The sequence below is a fragment of the Rhinoderma darwinii genome, chromosome 9 (genome assembly GCF_050947455.1).
Source record: "Rhinoderma darwinii isolate aRhiDar2 chromosome 9, aRhiDar2.hap1, whole genome shotgun sequence".
NCBI lineage: Eukaryota > Metazoa > Chordata > Amphibia > Anura > Rhinodermatidae > Rhinoderma > Rhinoderma darwinii.
In genome coordinates this window covers 63,432,331-63,457,447 of record NC_134695.1, presented here as the reverse complement: position 1 = coordinate 63,457,447, position 25,117 = coordinate 63,432,331, and the positions used below count along the sequence as shown (strand labels likewise).

The 25,117-nt window shown below is 41.6% G+C and overlaps 1 protein-coding gene across 13 annotated transcripts in view; it reads right to left on the bottom strand.

The window, feature by feature from the left end:
• The window catches only part of PPFIA1 (PPFI scaffold protein A1), a 95,329-nt gene that overhangs the window by 29,979 nt on the left and 40,233 nt on the right, over nt 1-25,117 (bottom strand). For 4 of the 13 annotated variants that reach the window (XM_075837963.1, XM_075837965.1, XM_075837967.1 and 1 more), the window contains exons 10-19: nt 22,058-22,132; nt 17,875-17,958; nt 10,747-10,878; nt 9,707-9,769; nt 7,491-7,570; nt 6,701-6,851; nt 5,302-5,525; nt 4,251-4,485; nt 1,757-1,786; nt 457-608 (exon numbers count right to left, since the gene is read on the bottom strand). In XM_075837963.1, coding sequence (XP_075694078.1) covers nt 457-608; nt 1,757-1,786; nt 4,251-4,485; nt 5,302-5,525; nt 6,701-6,851; nt 7,491-7,570; nt 9,707-9,769; nt 10,747-10,878; nt 17,875-17,958; nt 22,058-22,132 — 1,226 coding nt within the window. The remainder of the gene's footprint in view (nt 1-456; nt 609-1,756; nt 1,787-4,250; nt 4,486-5,301; nt 5,526-6,700; nt 6,852-7,490; nt 7,571-9,706; nt 9,770-10,746; nt 10,879-17,874; nt 17,959-22,057; nt 22,133-25,117) is intronic. The other 9 variants (XM_075837968.1, XM_075837975.1, XM_075837976.1 and 6 more) reach the window with 3 other exon arrangements.

Here is a 25,117-nt window from a genome sequence, read left to right as displayed (position 1 = left end):
GCTCGTGTGAATGTAGCCTAAGGGGTTGTTTAATGAAGACAACATCTTTTTAAATAGAAGATGGCCGGGTGATCAGCTGATGGCTACAGGTCCGGCTCCTCTAATCCCTGGTGATTGGTCAATATCACTAGGGTCTGACCACACATGTCCCCTGCAGTGACAGCTGCAAGGGAAATGCATTGTTACATACCAGTCACTCAAATGAATGGCAGACGTGTAATACATAGACAGGCTTAGCTTTCTGCTCCGGCTCATAGAGGGAGAGGGTGGTCCCTACTACTCTTTCTGCACTGTGCTGTAGTCAATACGTGTTCAACTTTGCAAAACAGCCATGTATCGTGACCTAGGAAAGTGCTGAAATACCTTGGATAAAACAGCAGGACACCGCCATCATTATTTGCATCATTCGGATCATTCTGAACACCTTTTATAAGTGTACTAAGTGTGAATACGTACTTTCTAATGTCACGGATGTCTTCGTGGCTCATGGTGTGCAATGCTCCTTTATGAAGCGAACCTAACCGCAAAGATCTGGGTGAGGAAGGAGGGGACGTCTCGCACCGTATTGTAGTTTTGTCATCTCGAGAATCGTCTCTAGTACCTGGAGGCTGGACCCAGAAAAACACAAGTCAGCGCTACAATATGCTGAATTTCTCCAGGTATCACTTATTGTTCTCGGTGAAATACAACGTACAAGCTGCTGAACTAAAAACAGGTCTTAAAAGGTGAAGGTGACTGCAATTTATCAACAGAGAACGTGTAGAATATGAGAATGGGAAAAAAAAAAAAAATTTAAATAAATAAATAAAAATCGGAAAAAAAAGAAATTACGTTATGTCCCAGTAATACTGCATTGTAAATAAATAAAAAACAATATGTATGGAGCAATATTATGTACAGTAAATTAAAGTGGCTGTCCCAAGTTTAACATTTTTATAAACTATCAACAAGATCGGTAACAAGTGTCTGATCGCTGGGCCCCCACGATCACTAGAACGCCTGAAAGGAGTGGCGGTCTAGAATGCACCCTGTCTATGGGACTGGCGGAGACAGCTGTGAACAGCGCTCGGACCCATAGACATTGCATGGAGTGGCAGGGAACATGCTTGACTTCCGCTCTATTCAAGCGCCTCCTAAATGGAATCATGCAGTGAGGAGAAACGGGGTGTTCAGGACCTCAGGCTTCGTCATCGGTGCGTGTCCCTGTGGCCCACAGCGATGATATAGGTTTCACCTATCCTGTGCATAGGTCATAAATGCTAATCTTAGGACATTCACTTTAAGATTTTTTTAACCCCCTGTACAAGATTTTGGAAAAACAAGTAACAGTGAAATCGATTTGTTAAGTGAGATGGTCTAAAGAATTTCCTGTAATCCAGTAATCCAGCATCACTGAGGAATGATAAATGCCGGATTAGGAAAGTTTCTATATTATTAGCTGGTCAAAAAAAAAATATAACGTTCCAATAGCCACAAAGTATAAAATCTGCTAACACAGATTTTTGGCCATTATTTAAAAGTCCTGAATGACCTTTTTAAAGGTGGTGAACAATATATAAAATTAGATGGCGGGGTGAATTCTTTGCGCTTTTTTCAAAGTACATTCACACAGATGCCAAAAATGATTAAAAAAAAAAAAAATTGCATATAAAAACCAAAAATAAAAAAAAATTGTGACATTAACTTCTGATTCAGCGGTAATGCAGGCACGCAAAAGCACAGCACATTTGTCAGGAAAAAAATAATTTAATATTACCTTTCTACGATATTTCCTTAAATCGCTAGGCTAATGAAGATGTGCAAAGAGAGAAGTTAGTAGGAGGAAGCAAGGGAAACCGTCAGTAAAACCCAATACCACAAGCTCAGTGTTAAAAGCCCCATGAAAACTTTGCCGGGAATATAACCGCCAATAGAGAGTGCAACGTTACCCAACAATACAAGTCCTGTCAGTGTTATACAGTATTATGAATACCCAGCCACTAGAGGGCAGTGGTATAATGCAGTAGTAGTTCAGTTACTATGTGGTCATAGTTCGATCGTCCCTGTGCAAAGAGCAATGTTCCTTTAATTCTATATGTAAGCTTTTAATCAATCTACAAAAACAGTTGAAGGACTTTGTAAATCCATTGCATTACTTATCTTGTACTGATCCTGAGTCACAGCCTGTATTATACTCCAGAACTGCATTGACATATCTGCCAGGCTTCAGAGCTGAAATCTCCCAGCATTCCTTGCTGGCTCAATATCTGCACAGAGTTTACTTTGGTGATTTATATCAGGCACTGTTCAGTAATCTGGAATAACGTACTGTCCCACTGGATTATAGGTGTTTAGGTTAAACGGTCAGAGGTGTGTCTGACGACAAGTTTGTTGACAGTTTCCAATAGCAACCAGCAGAATTGTGAATGCAACTCTGGCGTATAATACGTGTAACTCGGGATCAGAACAAGTAATGCAATGTGTTTACAATGTTGCTTACTAGATGAATTGTTAAGAAATCTGATGTTTATGGGAGCTGTGAAACTCCTGCAAATATAAGCTCACAAGTGGACTATTATATGTAGGTCAGTACCTAGATCAATGTCAGGAAGAATAATCTTCTATTTGTAAAATTTTAAAAAGTTCTTTTTGAAAATGACAAATTGAAGAACGTGTTGTGAACTTGCAGAATATTCAATTTTTTCGACTATTGTAAAAGGTCAATGGACATCAACAAGGAATGATCTCCAGAAAGGTATTCAAAGCAAAGGTCACATCAATGACAGAAACAGTGCGATAGAAGGTAAAGGTCTGTATGACGGACATGCAAAGCGCAGACATCAGATAAGAAATAAATGGATTTGTGTAAATCCACATGTAAAGTCTGAAATAAACACAGCAGCAGAAATCACATTGACTGAGACCTGCCCCCCTGTGACTGAACCCCTACAAACCCCCTCAATACAAATTAGAAGCAGAAATCTCCACCTGTGTGTGCAGGGCAGGGGCTCTGACAACTCTGCCGAATATACTTAGGTAGGTTCATTATTCAGGTTCACGTGCCATTTCTGACTTTATAAATAATATAATTTTAGCTGCATGCAGCCACCACTTGGGGGCGCTAACGGAAAATGGATTTATACAGCTAGTGTTAAACTCAATGGCAAATGTAAAAATTTGTATGCAGTGAGCTCCCCTATTGGTGGATGCAGGTAGTGTCTATGACAATCAGGGAAAGAGTCAGAAGTGTCAGGATTCTGAATACACATGACGTCCAGGCTGGATGGTCATGTGTATTCATTATCAGGACACTGGATTAACGTTAATCAAGCAGAATCGCTGTGTATGTGGCTGCAGATCATGTTCTAGTAAGAACGCGATTCTTCTGTCTAAATGAATGGAGGAGTGCATGATGCCGATTGGTCAGCGTCATACACTCCTCTGTACAACGCCGACTTGGGCATTAAGAAACTCATTAGCATAAACCAAAATCGCTCCTAACGTTGTGAAAATAGATCGTTTTTTTTAAAAATAAAAAGCATTTCTGTCACCTACATTACAGCGCCGGTCTCCTTATATAGGAGACAGGGCACTTATAATGTGGTGACAGAGCCTCTTTAATGCCAAAAGCAGTTATTAGGGGAATATTACTACTTTCAAGTCAGAGAAAAAGCAGCCTAAGGCCTCATGCACACGACCGTGCTCGTAATTACGAGTACGGGCGGCCACGGGCAGCCGGCCGCTTTTGCAAGCCGTGCTGCCATTATAAAGTATAGCAGCACGGCCCGTAAAATGAAAAAATAGAACATGTTCTATTTTTTTAACGGCACGGGCACCTTCCCATGAGAAAACGAGAAGGTACCCGTGACTAACAGAAGTCTATGGGCCCGTTATTGCGGGTCGTAATTACGACCCGCAATAACGGGTGTTTTTACGGTCGTGTGCATGAGGCCTTAGCCTTGTTCCTTTCCCCAAAACTGTAATACACACCATGTAAGCTGACCATGGGAACGGAAGGAAGGGGAAATAAGGTGGATACCTCCAAGAAAATATAGGACACTGTGGTTGCTTTTGCAAAAGATCTACATGGACAATGATATTAATGTCTCCAATAGGCAGCAATCCCTATAGTGTTTGCATGCAAATTAACACCACAGTAGACACAATGCAGACAAATGCTCCTCAATAGGGCAAATAATTAACAGGACACATGCTGGACGGTGTGCCCTATACAGCCCGGCATTCACATGTACACTAGACAGAAAACGTACCAAAGTCATGACACCTAGCCTGTCCACTTCGCGCGCGGGGCTGTGTGGGATTCTTCTGGGGGTTGACCGGCCACTGCCAGGTGGGGACGACCCTGCGAGGGATGAGCCCGTGAATGAGGGAGGAATCGAAGTCATCGACTTGAAGCGGCCAACGTTGTCTAAACTTCCACTGCCCACCCGAGACTCGATTTCCTCGGCTCGCTGCTCTGTGTTCTCCTTCTCCTCTTGTATTAACCTGTTCATGAAAAAAAAAATACATGAATACATAGTAACAGAAAGAACAGTTTTAGGGATGTATTCAAGTATTACTAAAAAAAACGAGTTCAGTTCCATGTATATTTTGTTCCATTGAACATATTAAGTATGCTCATTACTTTAAAGGAGTTGTTCGCTTTGGAGCACTCCTTTATGTTAGAAGGGGCCTCCAATGATTGCTGGGTGTTGAAGCAACAGGGCACTCTGATCAGCGGTGTTTTCTGGTGAGAAAACACTGACATTCAGGTTTTCAAATCCCCTACAGCGCCCCCACAGGAGAAATAAGGTATTGTAATCAATGAGCTGTCCTTGTAATGCACAGACCTGTTGGGTCCTCCACAGCAAGAGCAGTAGTATTAGGATGGGGCTTATGGTCAGCGCTGCGACCTCTTCCCAGTTTTCAGGCACAGCGCCGTACATTTCTGTAGCGGCTACGCCTGGGATTGCAGTTCCGATCCCAATCCAGTGAATGAGACTGAGATGCAATCCCATGCACAGCCGCTGAAGAAGTGTACGGCGCTATGCCTGACAAACACGGAGGAGGCCCATCGACGAATGCCGCGGCCCCTTCAGTCGGCTAATTGGTGGGGGTGCTGGGAGTCTGACCCCCACTAATCTAATATTGATGACCTATCCAAAGGATAGGCCATCAATATAAAATGCACGGACAATCCCTTTAACCTCATCTCTCTCACTACAAATGACCATAAAAATTGCAATTCTGAATATGGCATACAGGAGCCTGGAGATTTTATGCAGGGTCTGAGTTCCTACAGCAAAATTATTTCTTATGTACCGGATTTCTTTATTGATGGCGTCCAATTGTTCTTGCAACATAACAGCGAGGGTCTGAGCATCTGCCTGGCCGCACGGGGAAAGGAGATCTACAGAGCTGAAAATAGTGTCTCTGTCGTCCTCCATGTCAGAAATATCCACGTCACTTTCAAAAGCTTGGGCGACATTAGCCAGAACACTAGCCTGCTGGGCTCGTTCCCAGTCCTGCTCATTGAGAGTCTGTACCTGCGAAAGCAGAGAACAAGCCAAATGATTAAAAGGTGAAGGGGCTTTGCTTTTGGATAAAAACAGAGCAGGAGATGGAATGAAAACCGCAATACACACAATCACACTGCAGAGAGAGACACTTACGTGCTGAGAATGCAGATCCAGATAGTAAGGGAGAGAAAAAGAAAACAAGGCTTTTAGATACAGTGATGAGAACTGCAACAGGAAAAGCTGCGAGGTTCATCCACACACGGCACAGAGCGGGGGTACATAGAAGAGACAAAACTGCTGCACTCATGTATGGACACTCGCTCGTGTATAACACTCACATATATGTAAGCATTTCACAGCAGGGACACCGACATTCTGGAAGGAGACTAGAAGCTGTGATTTAGGTATGTTCTTTTCTATACTTCCGCCATCTACTTTTCATTTTTTTTTCTGTATTCAAAACTTATTGTTCAGAATTAGAAAAACGGATATGTTTCTTTTCCAGAAACAATTCCGGACAACCCCTTTAATATAATCCCCATATTGAGCTGATCAACTCACTTGAGTCACCTATACATGAGCAAAACCTAGCTCGATCTCAGACCCCTCTATGCATTTTCCATGACACCCATGTAGTGAGGATCCAATGCTTCATCTTATTCAATATACAAGATCTGTGACTATATCATATCTGTGCCGGATATTGGCCGTGGATAATGAACGCCTCACATCGCGGCCAATGGAAAACTGTGTTATACATTATACTTGCACATATGCACATACGTGTATATAGATGGAATATATAGTTTTCCATGATTTAATTCCGTATTTTTATTTAAAAAGGAGAAAGCCTGTGAGTCCTGCTTTCCCGCCTAATAGAGAAAGCCTTTGAGCCCTGCTACCCCGCCCACTAATAGAGAAAGCCTGTGAGTCCTGCTGTCCCCGCCCACTAATAGAGAAAGCCTGTGAGTCCTGCTTCCCCCCACCCACATAGATTGATTGACAGCTTTTCCAGTATGAGTTTGGATAGAGAGAGCTGTCAATCACTCGGTGTGTGGGAGAAGCAGCAATCATAGAAAACTATATATTCCAGAGGTCAGCATCTCCCCCTTTTATATTAAATGCTGCTCTCATATAAGAGACCTGACAGATTTACTTTAAACGACATTCAAAATAGCCGAGCCAAAGAAAAAAGGACCAACCTTAGAGGGCTCATCACGCAAAGCAGCTAGCCGTCCCTTCTGCGGCCTGCGTAGGACAAGTGAAGAACTGTAAGAGTCGGGATGGCCATCAGACAACGAAGATGGAGCAAGAGCATATCGGAAGTCGGGAACACTGCCCAGGTGAGGCCGGCTGAAAAAGAATATACAGACTAGATCAATTTTATGTGAGTCATTCATCTCTCCATGTTTTGCTGGAGTCCTTTTCAATGGCTGGCTACAAAAAGAAGCACTGAAACAATCAAACGACTATGCATTACACAGAAAGCCTATTGTTTTTAATAAGAACTGTGTAATACTTCATTTCACCCGTGGTGGCGCTGCAGGAGAATTAAAACACGTGCTACCAGGTCATCCCACAGATTACAGCGGATCGCTGGGGGCCTCAGCAGCAGGACACCCCATCATCAATTTATTTTTAGGGGAACCTTATAATAAAGAGAGCTTGAAAGAAAATAACCCCTTAAAGTACTCCTGCACAGTAGCTTCATAGAAGGAGCTGGGGCTTGAATTACCCAGACAGATTATTACAGTTAACCGCAGTAAAGTCTAAAAAGATCCCCCCCCCCCCCCCATAGTAGTTTGGTTGCTCTATGATAATTTGTTTATTTTCAAATAAATCCCATCTAAACATGGGGTGCACATCCCCCACCTAATGTAACGAGGCAGATAAAGAGTTGTAAAATTTTTTCCTTAAAACATGCTGATCTCGATAACTTACAATGGGTTATGCATTTTAAAAATAAATAGGGGGAGGAGTGTCTCGCAATACCTGTGGTGAAGTGAGGCTGCCCGTATCCGGACTTGCTCATTTTCGGATCTGAGGGTTTCTATATCAAGCAGTAGCTGCTCCTAATAAAACAGAAATACAACAAGAGAATGTCCATTGTGCCCAGATGTCTAAACATAGCAAAATGTAATATACTTGCCATTTAAATTCTGCACTCTCCCCGGCTACTGAAGCCTTGGTACCCCGCTGTATCTGGATTACATTGGCAGTGCAATGACGTGTCGCACATTGACCCGTGACCGCAGCACATACTGGCGTTACAGTTGCAGGTATCAAAAGGCCGCGCAGTCACATGTCCATGTGTGACACATCGTAGAATACTAGATTTTGTTATTTTTAGACATTTGGGGCTCAATGGGCACCATTTCCTAAATCAAATTTATGACCCTTAAATAATAATACAGTCAATCAAATAGGGTTTTTAGTCTTATCTGTCATTGTGCCCTGTACAAATTATGAATGGTACTTTGTAGGTGTCAAGCATCAAGTTAATTGTCCGGTTGATGGCCAGATTAAGGGGTTATCCAGGGATTACAAAATGATGGCTGCCTTCTTTCAAAAACAGCACCACACCTGTGCATGGGTTGTGTCAGGTATTGCAGCTCAGCTCCATTGCAGTGATTGGGTCTGAGCTGCAACACCGCAAACGACATGTGGACAAGTGTGGTGCTGTATTCGCTTCTTTTGGACACAGCCAGGTCTTTGATGCTGGGAGAGCATGGTGTGTTGTTGTTTGGCCTAGCAAGCAGGGTAGCCCGCTCTATGAATTATCAAGGCGTCACAAATAGGCTTCTACCTGGCTAGTCACGTTGCGCCTCATGACGTACACACTATCCCTCCATGTTTCACACACTTGCATCCCATTATTCATTTATTTTTTAGGCACTTCACTCATTACTGCCCCCTATATTTCACTTACATTATTACACTTGCACATACACTATTCATTTATTATTTCTTACTACACATCCCATGCACCACATACCACTCCCCTCAAGACTAGTGGGAGTGGCTATTATTATTTAAAGCACCTGCTCACTCGCCTTCATCAGCGTTTCAGACCTGGCTGTGTCCATTTGTAAGTATGGCCTTTTTCGGTGTTTTTGCATAAATGTCCTTGTTTTTATCTGTTAAGTGTGGTGCTGTGTTTAGAAGAAAGAAGCCATGTTTTTTTAATCCTTGACAACCGCTATTATGATGTACAATGTCAGTTGCAATGTGGAAAGACTTTCAGGCAGCAGCAATCGATTATAAAACAATCGCAGGGTTAACCTAGGTGTGTACAATTGGACAATGTCCCACAAGGGCAGAACTCTATAAAACTCAATAAAAATGTGATAAGAAAGACAATCTGTAACTACCTGTAAAGTCTTCAGACATGAAAAACAGGACAACTTTCCAGTGTAAGGAAATGAAGCTTATTCAATGCATAATAAGGAGAGTTTTGATACATTATAATACACACGCGTTTCAACATTTCAGTAAACGGTAACATTCTTGTTTAGAAGCTGAAAACTGGTTCTGATCTTATCCAACTGACACAGGTGCATGGCTCGTTGCAAGAGTGCCTAAATTGTTTAAAATAAAGACTGGTTTTCAGCCTCTGGGATGTTCCCATTCACTGACAGAAAGCAGGGGTTTTGAAATTGGACTTAAAATACATATTAGAAGGTTGCAGAACTTTTCATTATACAGTGATTAAGTTTTGTTAAAGGATAACTAATATTTAAAAAAAAAATTCTGATATGTCATAGTGACAGAAGTTTTGATCGGCGGAGGTCCGTGCACTGAGACCCGCACCGTTTGGTAAAAGGAAGCAGGAGAAGCACTCGTGTAAGCGCTGTGCCGCCTCGTTTCTGATTGGCCCTCCTGTGAAAGCCGAGCGAGGGGTGTATGGGCTCAATAGAAAGCCTATGGGTCCGTACACCGCTCGATCGGATTTCCGAGGAAAGCCAATCAGAAACTAAGCGGCACAGTGCTCACCCGAGCGCTGCTGCTTCGTTTTAGCGATCGGTGGGGGGTCTCAATGCTCCGTCCCCCACCAGTCAAAACTTCTGACATGTCACTACGACACGTCAAAAGTTTTTTAAAAGTTTAGTTCCCTTTAAGTAAATTAGTAACGTGAATGAAGTTGTTTCCATATTCATGTTACTTGTGCCACGCATTGTATCCTACAGAAATCGTGGCACCAAACCTACCTTCTCGTGCTGAATTTCTTCAATAAGCTTCTTAGCAGATTCGACATCTCTGATGAGGGCATTCTTGAATATTGAAAATATTTCAGATTAATTCAACTTCTATCAAAAACGCACTTTAAATATGATTTACTTGTTATGCAGTGAATAAAGTGCACCTCATGAATCTGTACACACAGCAGTTAGGTCCTTCTATCCTACAGATAAAGCCGATATCTGTCCCGCTGATACCTTACATACTTGGAACACGTTCTGCAGCTCTATGCAATAAGGCTGTGTTCACACGTCACTGTCAAATTTGCTTCCTTTTATTTTTGCTGTGATTTTTTGCAAAATTGACGCAAAATTGTGCGGGTTGACCATGATGTGTGAAAACTTTTCAAGGGTGGAAGATAAAAAAAAAAAAAGAAGAAATAGTACAAAAATTACACAACCCAAAAGGAGTGAGGGTCCGGCTTATAAAGGAGCGTAGACTCAAAAGGTAGTGTTCATCGAAGAAAATAATGATCTTTGAACTGGAAGCGGAGCTACACTGTCTTCACCGTGCAAGAGGAGTGAGGGCACACAAAACCTGAAAAATTACACAGTGACTGCAGTCATCCTCAATATTTCTCTTCTTCACACCCAGCCTGCAGGAGTCCAAGAAGCTGAGATATGAGGAGCTGTGCTGTCAGTGAGATGTAGGGAGAGGCAGCGGCTCTGCAGGGTCACGTAGATCTATTTTTGACTCTTGGACGCTGTAGAATCGTGGTTGGTAAAATCACCAGTAACCACCGTGCTCTCTCCATATAACAGGCAGAGACCACTAAAGCCATGTGTAGCCCCAACAAACATCTCCTCATACTTCAGCTTCCTAGAGCAATCTGAAGGTAGTGAACGTTTTACGTTTAATAATAATTTGTTGGCTTTTTTTTTTTATAGTGCTATTCAATGTTTCAAATATGAAAAGGGACCTCAACAGCGTTCAAGCCGTTACATATAACCCCCCCCCGCCCTTATATTCTAAAAAGCAATGCAAGACCACCCGCATACTCCGGCACTACCTTGTCCTCCAGGGACGCCATCCTCTCCTTCAGGTGAAGCTGTAATCGTTCATTGGACTCGGATAGAAGTTTGTCCACAGTCTCTGACAGGCGCTTATTATGTTCTTCATTCATCTTCTCTCTCTGCCGGGCCTGATATTGGGGAGATTAAGGAACGAGTCTAAAACATTGCACATCGACTGGTTACGCAAGACTGTTGTCCAGACGAGACTGTCCTCTTTACAGCCTGCTTAGCTTCGGCACAGATATACTTAGACCTCTAATCTTAGCAATGGTGCTAATGAATGTCAGCAGTGTCGGATTTAACGGTTAGCCTGGAATGGAGAATACTGGAGTTTTTTTTTCAATGACCTTTGAGTCTTACCATATGTTATAAGCAGTGGTCAAGAGCTTGAGATCAAGTCACAAACATACAAAACATGTCAAATTTTTTTTTACTCTTCGCAATCAGACGAAGAAGATTTAATCTGAAGGAAAATAAAATCTTTATCTTTAATTTATAATTTTCCATATTATTTACACACATTCCATCAGATTAAAGAAATAAAATAGTTGCTTTACACTTTGTAGACACAGATATAGCAAATCTGGAAAATAATCTGAAAAAAAAAAAAAAAATGTCATATATATATATATATATATATATATATATATATATATATATATATATATATATATATATATATATATATATATATATATATAGAAGAAGAAAATTTGCAGCACTCCAACATGAAAAAAGTGGTGGTTTATTCAATCCAAAACAACAGCAACGTTTCAATCCTACAATAGGATCTTTATCAAGCCTAGTGACACATCTACTCAGCAAGCTTATATATGGTTGAGACTATTTTACATAATTGGCCTCATTATAAAACAATAAAGTGTAAAGTGTATGAAAGCATACATAATACATTGTGTACGGTATCATCATAAAAATAAACATGATACAGAAAATACAGGAGTGTGTATGTGACATCGTGAGTAACAATACATAATAACAAAAACATTAAAAACAACTGATTACATCATAATCATTTATGCAGCAGTGGTGTAAAATCTATCGTCATATCGTCACTCACCAATCAGAACTTCAGATTTAACTAGTCAGTCATTGGTATATATATTCGTAAGAGTGTGTTGCAGCAATCAGCTGCAGCCCTCGTGGTAATTGAAGTTTGACACATCAGTATAATCCCCCGAGGCGGAAGTGTATCATCATTCAGCAGCAGAGAGCATCGATCGCATCCATATAATATAATGCGTGTCAATGCGTTCCACTGAACTGACCCGTATGTAACGGCATCATAGGTTGCTAAGCAACTGTTGTAACTCTGCTATGGATACCTATTGACAAGGCTATGTCAGACAAAAAGTCAATGACTGTAAAACATACAGGTATATTAGTCAGTGCTCCTCATGGTAAGTGATGGAGATATTAAGGATATCTAAAAGTAACTTTATATCAGCTTTTTATAGACGATCCACACGTGGGTTCAAAGATCTCTGTTTACAATCAAGTATCCAGAACGATCTTGTACCCAGAGTTATGGGACCACATAGCCACGTCTTCACGTGTCTAGGATGTCCCATTACCCTAATACGTGTAACGGACCCATATTGTCACATCAGTGACATAATGTCTCATAGAGCATAAGTCATAAAAAATATATATGTGAATCCTTCTCACTTTTCTTGCAAAGACTTATAATATCTCTCTATCACTTTGAAACCTAATAGGAGACTAGAAACAATTCAACAAATAATAAACATATTTTATTGATACAATAAGACTTAATGAATTGAACACAGCCCTGTCAGATATCATAGCACAGTAACATTACAATTTGGAAAAAATCAATCAAAGAAGTTCCGAAATTCTGTTGGGAGTGGTATTCCAATCTAAAAAAATACAAAACATAAAAATTTTTAGTATTTATCAAACATTGACAGTAAATACGAAATATAGATATTGATGTTAATGTGTCAACGATCATCATACCGAAGAGGACATCTAAAGAACCCAAGGAAAAAGAGCATGAGGACATCATAAGGCTATTCTATCTACAACGAATTCTATATTAAGCCCACAAGGTTTTAAGGTGTTCAATAAAAATATCCATCTCAATTCTTTTTTGTGTAAAGCCAGATGGCGATCACCGCCAAATTGTGATGGAGGAACATGGTCCAGAATCATGAATGTTAGATCCCTTTCATTGTGACCATGTTCCGAAAAATGTTTAGCTACAGGTAAGTCAAGTTTCTTTTTACGTATAGAGAAACGATGATTGTTTAGACGAGTTTTAAAGGCACAGGTGGTTTCACCCACATATAGGAGGCCACAGGGACACCATAGCACATATATGACCCAGTCTGAGTCACAGGTGAAATTGTGTTTAATTTTGAACTGTTGTCCAGTCAATGGATGTCTAAAAAATTCACCTTTGCACATCAAGGCACAATTGACACATCTGTAACATGGAATATTGCCCGGTTTTAGTGGTTTAAAGATAGGTTGTGTCGCTTTCTTATGTTCTGGCATTCTGGTTTTCACCAGTCTATCACGAAGATTTTGTGAGCGTCTATAAGACATAAGTGGACCATTATTCAATACATCTATGTGTCCAAAGCTATTACTGATTATTGGCCAATGTCTATTCATAATTCTGGAAATATCTCCACTTTTGTCATTATAAGTTGAGATAAATGGAATACGTTTCCGTTTTCCATGTACTGACGATTTTTTAGACTGTAGCAGACTGTCCCTCGCTACATTTTCAATCTTCTTTCTATGTGTCCACAGTAATGATTTAGGGTAACCTCTTTGTAGAAAGTTACCAATCATAGTGTTCCTATGCTACGATTTGATAGTTGCCATCCGAGAAGTATGGTAAGGTCCTTGCCATACAGCCAAATGATTAGGGCCAAACGCAACACCGACAGACAGGAGGATCTTGATATATCTTTAGACACTATGATTGGTAACTTTCTACAAAGAGGTTACCCTAAATCATTACTGTGGACACATAGAAAGAAGATTGAAAATGTAGCGAGGGACAGTCTGCTACAGTCTAAAAAATCGTCAGTACATGGAAAACGGAAACGTATTCCATTTATCTCAACTTATAATGACAAAAGTGGAGATATTTCCAGAATTATGAATAGACATTGGCCAATAATCAGTAATAGCTTTGGACACATAGATGTATTGAATAATGGTCCACTTATGTCTTATAGACGCTCACAAAATCTTCGTGATAGACTGGTGAAAACCAGAATGCCAGAACATAAGAAAGCGACACAACCTATCTTTAAACCACTAAAACCGGGCAATATTCCATGTTACAGATGTGTCAATTGTGCCTTGATGTGCAAAGGTGAATTTTTTAGACATCCATTGACTGGACAACAGTTCAAAATTAAACACAATTTCACCTGTGACTCAGACTGGGTCATATATGTGCTATGGTGTCCCTGTGGCCTCCTATATGTGGGTGAAACCACCTGTGCCTTTAAAACTCGTCTAAACAATCATCGTTTCTCTATACGTAAAAAGAAACTTGACTTACCTGTAGCTAAACATTTTTCGGAACATGGTCACAATGAAAGGGATCTAACATTCATGATTCTGGACCATGTTCCTCCATCACAATTTGGCGGTGATCGCCATCTGGCTTTACACAAAAAAGAATTGAGATGGATATTTTTATTGAACACCTTAAAACCTTGTGGGCTTAATATAGAATTCGTTGTAGATAGAATAGCCTTATGATGTCCTCATGCTCTTTTTCCTTGGGTTCTTTAGATGTCCTCTTCGGTATGATGATCGTTGACACATTAACATCAATATCTATATTTCGTATTTACTGTCAATGTTTGATAAATACTAAAAATTTTTATGTTTTGTATTTTTTTAGATTGGAATACCACTCCCAACAGAATTTCGGAAACTTCTTTGATTGATTTTTTCCAAATTGTAATGTTACTGTGCTATGATATCTGACAGGGCTGTGTTCAATTCATTAAGTCTTATTGTATCAATAAAATATGTTTATTATTTGTTGAATTGTTTCTAGTCTCCTATTAGGTTTCAAAGTGATAGAGAGATATTATAAGTCTTTGCAAGAAAAGTGAGAAGGATTCACATATATATTTTTTATGACTTATGCTCTATGAGACATTATGTCACTGATGTGACAATATGGGTCCGTTACACGTATTAGGGTAATGGGACATCCTAGACACGTGAAGACGTGGCTATGTGGTCCCATAACTCTGGGTACAAGATCGTTCTGGATACTTGATTGTAAACAGAGATCTTTGAACCCACGTGTGGATCGTCTATAAAAAGCTGATATAAAGTTACTTTTAGATATCCTTAATATCTCCATCACTTACCATGAGGAGCACTGACTAATATACCTGTATGTTTTACAGTCATTGACTTTTTGTCTGACATAGCCTTGTCAATAGGTATCCATAGCAGAGTTACAACAGTTGCTTAGCAACCTATGATGCCGTTACATACGGGTCAGTTCAGTGGAACGCATTGACACGCATTATATTATATGGATGCGATCGATGCTCTCTGCTGCTGAATGATGATACACTTCCGCCTCGGGGGATTATACTGATGTGTCAAACTTCAATTACCACGAGGGCTGCAGCTGATTGCTGCAACACACTCTTACGAATATATATACCAATGACTGACTAGTTAAATCTGAAGTTCTGATTGGTGAGTGACGATATGACGATAGATTTTACACCACTGCTGCATAAATGATTATGATGTAATCAGTTGTTTTTAATGTTTTTGTTATTATGTATTGTTACTCACGATGTCACATACACACTCCTGTATTTTCTGTATCATGTTTATTTTTATGATGATACCGTACACAATGTATTATGTATGCTTTCATACACTTTACACTTTATTGTTTTATAATGAGGCCAATTATGTAAAATAGTCTCAACCATATATAAGCTTGCTGAGTAGATGTGTCACTAGGCTTGATAAAGATCCTATTGTAGGATTGAAACGTTGCTGTTGTTTTGGATTGAATAAACCACCACTTTTTTCATGTTGGAGTGCTGCAAATTTTCTTCTTCTATATTATTACACGTCCGAGGATCGGGACGTTTTGCTGGGCACCTGGTCGATCATTCTTATGTGAGTGCTGCTGCCTTCTTGTTTGCTATATATATATATATATATATATATATATATATATATATATATATATATACACACACACATAAAAAAAAATAATCTATATATATATATATATATATATATATATATATATATATATATATATATGGATTATTTATTTATTTTTTTCTGTTCCTTATTATTTACAAGCATTCCTGTTGTATGTATGTACGTATGTATCTTCTACCCCGCATGACATCTTTTATGTTCTATTCAACCATTACCGAGAGTCTTGTCATCCAGCTTTTCACAGATCCAGAACAGTGGTTTATAATTACGTTGAGTGAAATGAGATTCATAGCGTGTGTAAACGTTTATGACAAGCTCTGTGGACCGGCAACAGCTGCCATAGGAGATTATTACCTATAGAAACCCAGCATTTGCCAAACCAAGATAAATCAGAAGCAGCTGAATAAACTATTTAACACAAAAGGATAATTTGGTAACTTAAATGGTAACTAAACTTTTAACGAACTTTTGACATGTCAGAAGTTTTGATCAGTGGGGGGCCGAGCACAGAGACCCCCACCAATCGCTAAAACAAATCGACAGAAGCGCCTGGGTGAGCACTGTGCCACTTGGTTTCTGAACGGCTTTACTCGGAGCGGTGTACGGGCTCAATACAAAGTCTATGAGCCCGCACACCGGCTCTCCTCGGATATTCAAGCGAGCGATCAAAAACTAAGCGGCAGAGCACTCGCCCGAACGCTTCTCCAGCTTCCTTTTAGCGATCGGTGGGGGTCTCAGTGCTCGGATCCCCACCTATCAAAACTTCTGCCGCCAGAAAAGAGTCAAGGTTATTCATGAGCTGCCGCTCCCACCGCTGATTGACAGTAAACAGCGTATCCATCGAGGAACCCACAGGGAATTCCGCCTGAGACAACGCTCCAAATTGTGGTGCAGTTTATTGGGCAGAATCTTCCCTGCGGAAAGCGGTAGTTGGAAAAAAAAAAAAAAAAAAAAAAAAAAGCTAATAGTTTACCCCCGACTAGTGTCAATGTGACGTGTCCCTCTGTTCTCTGTGCAGCCTGGGATGATGCTGCGGCCAGTGATAGGCTACAGCAGTCACATGGGAATACAGAGACCAGAAGCATCTATGCAAGATAAGCTATGTGTAGAAATTTTTTCATTTCCCTTTTCCCATCCCTTGGTTGAACTTGATGGACATGTGTCTTTTTTCAACCATACGAACTATGTGTAACTATATGTAACTATATGTAACTATGGACCGGTGGTAAGTATTAACCTTTCTATTGATTTGAAACCAAAAAAAAAACGCTTTTGTTTTTTTCTTGTTTGCGATTTAGTCACAGCTTTTCCACCACAAAAATCGCAACACTTGCTATTTGTTACGGGTTTTACCTACTATTGAATTCAATGGGTATCCAAACGGCAGCGATTTCGCAGAACAAGTTGACATGCTGTGGATTTTAAAAAAACACACCGCATGTGAATATTTGAACGGTTTCTCTTCTGATTTTGTCTGCAGCGTGTGGATGACATTTGTTCAAATCTCATCTACGCTGCTGCTGTATTATGCTGCGGATTATCGGCGGAAATTATGGAAAATCTGCAGTGTTTATGCTACGTGTAAACATACCCCTAACTGTGCGTAGCGAGAAATCTGTCAATTAGTGGCGAGTGGGCAGAGGGAGCGGCAGCTCATGAATAAGCGTGACTTGTCTGGCGGCACTGGTAGCGCTCTACATGTAAGTACTCCAAAACGGCTTCACTTTAGCAAATAAGCGACAGACCGCTGAAATCAGCGTGACCGTCACTACATTATGCTGCCCTCAGTGAGAGCTGAATGATGAGGATGACCGATTCCCTTTAAAAAAAAAAAAAAAAAAAGTATAGGAATATACGGTACATGGATTTTAGACTGTACTTTTAACCTAATAATGTCTCACCCGCTGTAGCTCCTGGTTCTTCTCTTCCAGCTGAGATTCCATCTGACGCAGCCGCTCTTCAATATTGCCATGTCTCTCCTCGGCCTATTGTGTCAAATACAGGGAGATACAGAATGTCATGTCTGCTTCTCATCATACTCCAGTTGTCTAGAGTCCTGCAGTCACATATAAGGAAACAGCAACACAAACGCACGGATATTGGTGATATTTTGCAATGTGAATTTAAGCAAACAGCAACTGTGCGCCGTAGCGGTGACCGGTCATTCCAATCCTCAACGTATGAGCTCGTCGTGAGGCGGGTGCAGATGATATAATGCACAATATACAGCGCTTCAGTGAGGAGATGAATAAGCGCAGGCGTTTACAAGTCTTATTTAAATATAATAAAAAGAGAACCACCGAAGGTCCTGGATAGGAATAGCTGGCAGAACAGCCGTTTGTGAATTTACTCTTCTATTCTGAGACTAACAATATCACATGTATTCGCTTTGTGCAGCACCATTAGCGGAACGCGTGAACCTTTACGGAGTGTTTTCCTGAAGTCATGAGCAACACAGATTGGATGCTGCATAACCAAAAAATTCACCATTTTCTCTTTCAAAAAGTAAGGTCCTTTACAGCTACTTTTTTTTTTTTTTTTTTCAGTTCCCATACATCTAAATAAAAACGAAGCAGTTTTGCAAATAGTCTTAAAAAAGACCTGTCCCCTCTCCTGACATGTTGTATTAAATACTTGTATTCCCCATTAAATAACAATTATGGAGCATCTATTCTTAGAACTCTGTAATGTGCAGTTCCTCTGTTGTTCTTACAGGAAATTTAGGCATAAATTAACAACTGGGTGAATGGTAATTCCCCTTTTCAAAGGGGCGCGTCGCTCCACAGTCTCACTCTGTCAGCACTGATTGGACATGGTCAGTCTGTGTAGGGACTTGTCCTTAAACTGGCTGCCAGAGCGATCAGGGAGCCAAATGTCGGGTGCCCAGCAGTCAGAAACTGGCCGGTACCCTGGAGAGAAGATAGAAGCGGGTTTCACATACACACCGCTGCCTCTATCGTTTCCCGAGGAAGATAAGCCTAACTTTGTTTCCTTCTCCCGATTGAAATCACACGCACGCTGGGCCGACAGCAGTTGTACGGGTATTGGCAGCTTTGAGGTGGGCATAGCCTTAAAGATTATTTTATGTAAACAACCAACAATGAGCAATCACGATAAGATCACCTAACAAAAACTATAGAAGTAGAGAATGCAAATGAAGGCCTGCTTAACCAGGATTAGAAGATTTTGGTGAGGCAACATTTTTTTTATAAAAACTAAGAGGTCCTATTACATGGCTCTATATGGGCCGTGAAAACGAGCGCCGATCAACGAGACAGCTAGTTGATCGGCGCTCGTTTGCTCCTTTCACAAGCAATAGGTTACGTATGGGGACAAGCGATTGTTAATACGATGACTCGTCCCGATACATTGTCATCATGTCGGAAGCACATTGTTTACACACGGAGATGTGCTGCCGACAACGATAATATTTAATGCTGCATAAACTAGATCAGCTGATGAACGAGTGTTTGTCTGATCATCGGCCCGTGTAAAAGGACCTTAAAGGGGTTTTCCCATGAGACACATTTATGGCATATCTGCAGGATATGCCATAAATGTCAGGTAGATGCTGGTCCCACCTATGGGACCCGCAGTTATATCTAGAACAGGGCACCTTAAACCCGGTTCTACCGCTATTGAGCTGTTCATGTCAGACGATTAAATTGGTGGTGGTCTGGATACTGGGATTTCTTCTTGCATTATGTTACATGGATTAAAGACACTGGTGTGTGTGTGGCTCGGTGTGTGCACCCATTGCCCCATTCAGCAATCTAGCTCTTCAAGTGGTTTTCCCATCAGGGAAATTTAGGATGTATCCACAGGATAGGTCATAAATGTTAGATAGATGCAGGTTCCACCTCTGGGACCCGCACCTATCTCTAGGACGGGGCCCCCTAAACCCGGTTCTAGCATTTTGTGCACACGCGAACTCCCGGACGCTTCCTGATTACATGATCGGGAGTTACGGAAACCGCGTAACTCGCTGAGCTATGCCCTTTCTGTAACTTCCATAGAAATGGATAGTAGTTACGGAAAAAGCGTAGCTCGCATGCTATGCTGCTTCCTTAACTGCCATTCACTACAATGGGAGTTACGGAAACAGCTTAGCTCAGCGAGTTAAGCTGTTTCCATAACTCCCGATCATGTAATCAGGAAGCGGCCAGGAGTCCGCGTGCGCACAAAAAGCTAGTGTGGGGTTTAGGGGGGCCCGTACTAGAGATAGGTGCGGGTCCAAGAGGTGGACCCCTCATCTATCTGACATCTATGACATATCCTGTGGATACGTCATAAATGTCCCTGATGGGAAAAGCCCTTTAAGTTGTTCACGTACAGACATTACTCAGGTGCAATCAGATTGAAGAAAAACATGCAATTGCTTGTGCTGTGGAAGATTGTTTGAAGCGTATGCAGTCAAGTGTCATTCATGGAGAGCAAAATTATTTACATTGCAAGGAGTTTATGGCCTTTTAAAAACAATTTGGCCATAAGTTGCGGGGTGGGGGGGGGGGGTTCGTGTGAGTTAACATTTGTGTCCTGCAATGTCTGCACCACCCCTATGGTCAAGTGAAAGTGAAGCCATGCTCAGTGGTATCTGAATCAGTATTTATAAGAATAAAGAGTATCAATTAACTTGGAGCTATACGCATCACTGGGCAACTAGGTGCCCTAGTGATGCCAGCTAAGAGAACGCCCCACAGGTGTTTAATTTTCCATGTACCACGGACACCCAAGCAAACTGTTAAAATCATGTAGCCGGACAGCAGGAGGCTGCGGTTTGGAGCACATTTGACTAGTGAGGATAATCGGTTCTAGTGAAGGGATAAGCGGCATTCTCCAGAATATAAAAACGCAGTCAAAATTCCTTTAGTTGGTACATGTTGGATTATCAGCAGTGCTTAAACTGTGAGGTGCCCAATAGGTGTTGGCAACGCTCCGCAGGGGAGGCAGATGTGATCAAACGCTGCACAGGCCGTTCTCTACTTGCACCGAACTGACTCCTTTTCTGCTTATTTTAATGTTATATTGGATTCAGGAGACAAATGAAAGATAACTTTACGAACATTTGCATGGATGCAACCACTGGGGAGGCGCAAGCGTCACCATGTTCTGGTTGGTGAGGCCCCAGTAGAAAAAGGCTGAAATGCCCTGCAGTAAAGTATCTAAATTATAATTAAAGGGGTATTCCCATACGTAATATTTATCACCTATCCACAGTATAGGTGATAAATATCTGATCGGTTGGGGTCCGTCCGACTGCTTGCACCCCCACCGATCACAAAAATGTGCTTACCTTGCCGTTCCTGCGGATGCTCGACCCCCATTCCATTCATTCATTTCTATATATTCTAAGTTCGCTCTCGGCAGCCCAATAAAAATGAATGGAGCGGTGGATGAGCATGCCCACTACTGCTCCAATCCTATAGGGCCCCCATGAATGGCAAGGTAAGCCTGTTCTCGTGATCGGTGGGGGTCCCAGTTGTCGGACCCCCACCAATCAGACATTTATCACCTGTCATGTGGTAAATCTTTTGCTACTTTTTTAGAATTTCTGGACAATCTGATACGGGATTAAAGGCAGTTTAAAGAGTTTGTGTAAAAACATGGCTGTTTTCTTCCTAAAACAACATTACACCACTCCTCACATTGCAGCTCAGCCCTAATGACTTCAATAGGGCGGAGCTGCAATACCAAACATGACCCATGGACGGGTGTGGCGCTGTTTTTGGAAGAAAGCAGCCATATTTTGCTCTACATCAGCACATTAAAAAAAAAAAAAAAGTGAAGCATTATCAAATAAGTTCTTGAATGTGGCCGGAAGAGGAAGACACTAGACACCAGTTCCTTAAGGGTCACAGAAGCTTGTATACTAAATTAGTAGTGTTAGCAGAAGCAAAACATGCACAGTGTTAAGCAGGTGCTCAATGAATGCAGTGCAAAGGCTCACTCATTATGGCGGACACATCCCAGCCATGGAATGGATTGTTAGGTATAGCCGCTGATGGGTGCATGGGATCCTTTCACTGCCCTTCATCAGAGAAAGCAATGGAACAAGCATGGCAGAAAACAGTGAGCAAAGTCTACCTTCCTAGGCACAGGCGCAAGTCCAAACACCTTAGCTTCCTTAGCAGCAGGCTTTCCCGGAGGCAAAAGCTCAGACTACAGAGTCAGAGGACAAGAAAAGTGACAAACAAACACGCACGCACAAACTGGGAGGAAGACATTAGGACACTAGAGGCGAGACGGAGATTTTCACAATGGTAGTTAGTTCACAGCCCCATCACCACTTCAATATCACTGAAAAAGTGGTGCAACAAGAACATTGAGCTGGACAACACAGTCAGGCTGGGGCTTCTGGGCGACTTTGACTGCGACACAGGTCGCGCGTCCAAAAAGTGCAGCGTACATCCTAGTAATGTGGTCACGTTTCAACCCGCAAGTTGCTGTGACCATCGCAAGAAATCCAAACTTTTTGAATTTCTTGCGACCATCAAGTCATGGTCGAGGCACCTTGCGAGTCGCAACACGGCTGCATTCACTAACATTACTGTGAGACAGGCAGCGCAACACAGCAATTCTTGGCCGAGCGATCTGTGCCGCGACAAAGAGGATCTGTCATCTCTCCTGATGTGTCTGTTCTAGTAAATATTTGCATCCTGAATAATTATAGAGCATCTTTTCTTGGAACTATGTGTTGTGCAGTTCCTTTATTTACTCCTCCTGGAAATGTGTGAATGAACAGACAATGGGCGCTACCACTCCCCTTGTCAATAAGGTGCGTCCCTACACAGTCTGACGCGATCACCACTGATTGGACAGTGTCATTGTGCAGAGAGACACACCTCATTGACAAGAGAACTGGTAAAACCCAGTTGTCAATTAATTTATACATTTCCAATAGGAATAACAGAGGTACGGCACAATAGAGAGTACTAGGAAAAGATTCTCCAGAATTATTATTTTATGGGAAATGGAAGCATTTGCAGAAAAAGTCATGACGGAACAGTTGACAGGTCCTCTTTAAAAATATACATTTTTCGTGAGAATGACGAAGAATAGGATAGCAGTACAATGCATATGGCCTGGAATGGTTTTCTATCATATAAGACTTTTCCAAGATCTTATAAAGTTCTGTATATAAACTTGTTATTTCTCTTCAACACTAAGCTCTCTGACTTCTACAAGGGTTTTCCCAGCGGAGACATTGATGGTGGCGATAGGACAGGCTACCAATGTCTGACCCGGAGAGGTGCAAGAACCGCAACAAAGCCCCTGTGACTTGCAAAAGGGCCACGTTACAATTCTCTGCACACTACCTGGTTGGGAGCAGCACTGCGCCAGAAGAAAGCTGAAGTAGCCAAGGACCCTAGGTTCTTGGTATTGGTGGTCCCAAGTCATCGGAAACAGACATACCATCATTATCTATGGGGGGAACCCCTTTAAAGAAGAACTACCAGAACGCCCTTTAGTGTGTTAAGCTGATAGAAGTTGAAGTAACCGATATTCTCTGCCCCCGAGCTCTTTTATTTGTGGTAACAAATAAAAATCCAGTGTTCCTATGATAAAACTGCTAGAGCACAAGAGCAGGAAGTAGTGTCGTAGGGACATAGAAGCTCATGTCACAAAACACCTGCAACTTCAAGTCACAGCTGGGCCCTGGATGCACGACTTTGGGGGGTGGCTGGGCACGGCATAGATTCTGCAAGGGGCTTAAAGCTACACCCCTGCTTCAACTTCTCATAACTCCGCACTAGAAGAACTTCTTTGCTCAAATTTAACGTACAGTAACTTGGGATTCAATAAAGACTGTCGGCTAATTCTCTCCTCCAGTAATAATTATGAAATGGGCAGAGTGATGTGGGGATCTCTCTATGTATCGACCCATCAACTGGTTTGTCCAGACTCTCACTTTCTATATATGAGAGTCCATTGTCATGACATAGGAACACGACACAAAGTCCTCATAAAAACTAGCACTCAAGGCAGGATCTTGGGTGGTGAGTGGGTCAACTTTAGAGCCAATTTAAAGAATATCTAGGGCAATCCCTGAAATCATGCACCTTTACCTGTGGGGACAATCTTATAATAAAATGCAGGGCTGCAGGGTGGGATTTACATTACCTGCATAGACCTAGGCTATGTTAGAACAGTCTGCCTTCAGGTTTAAAGGGGTATTCCAGCCTTTCAACATTTTTCACCTATAAACTGGATAGGTGGAAAATGCTAGATGGGTGAGTGTCTGACCACCGGGACCCCACTGATCCATCACCCCGTCGGCAAGACAGCGGCTAGGAGGAGTTTGAATTCAGCGCTCAGCTGTTTCCATCAGCCTCCTAAACTTTGAATGGAGTGGTACCATGCATGCCCGTCCTCCGCTCCAGTCAAACTCCTCCTAGCCTCAGTCTTATGACTAGGGGGACCGGGGTCCCCCGTTGAGGCGATCGGTGGAAGTCCCAGCGTTCTTATATAGGGATCCAGAGCAGGATTCTGTTAAGAAATAAACATGTAAAATCAATAGCCAATAGAATAGTGAAAATCTCTTAACAGCTCCAACAAGATCCATTTCTCCGAGATCCCTGAAAGATGACTGAAGTGCAGGCAGGATTTATCTCAAAAATCCACAGAATTGAAGTGAACCTTTAATGTTAAACATGCTGCCTGCAGATAGAGCGTGTTATAGAGTAGGAGCCGAGCAGATTGATATAGTATTACTTGGGAAAAGATTGAGAACAACAAGGACTTTATTGATTTATTGCGTCCCGTGGGCGAACCTGCTCAGTAATATAACGCAGGAATTGCTTGATGCCGAAAAGTTACGGTAATGATTTATACCTCTTATTAATCTCTATCAAACCCTGAACTTTGAGTGCTAGGATGAGCTATCCTTTACACCGCTGTTTTGGGTACTATACCCCACCCCTCCCCTCCTCCGAGCAGGACTTTCCCCATTTAGCCATACGTTTTCTAAGAAGAGCGGCAGAATGAAGTGGATAATGTCTCCTAGCTGTCAAAAGAGAGTGTAAAGTTAACAAAGGGGTTTCACAAAATAACAACCATCAACAGGACTGTGGAAGAACTTATGGTTGTCAGACTACTTCCTTAGGCCTTATTCACACGGACATGTCCGTTTTGCGCGCGCAAAAA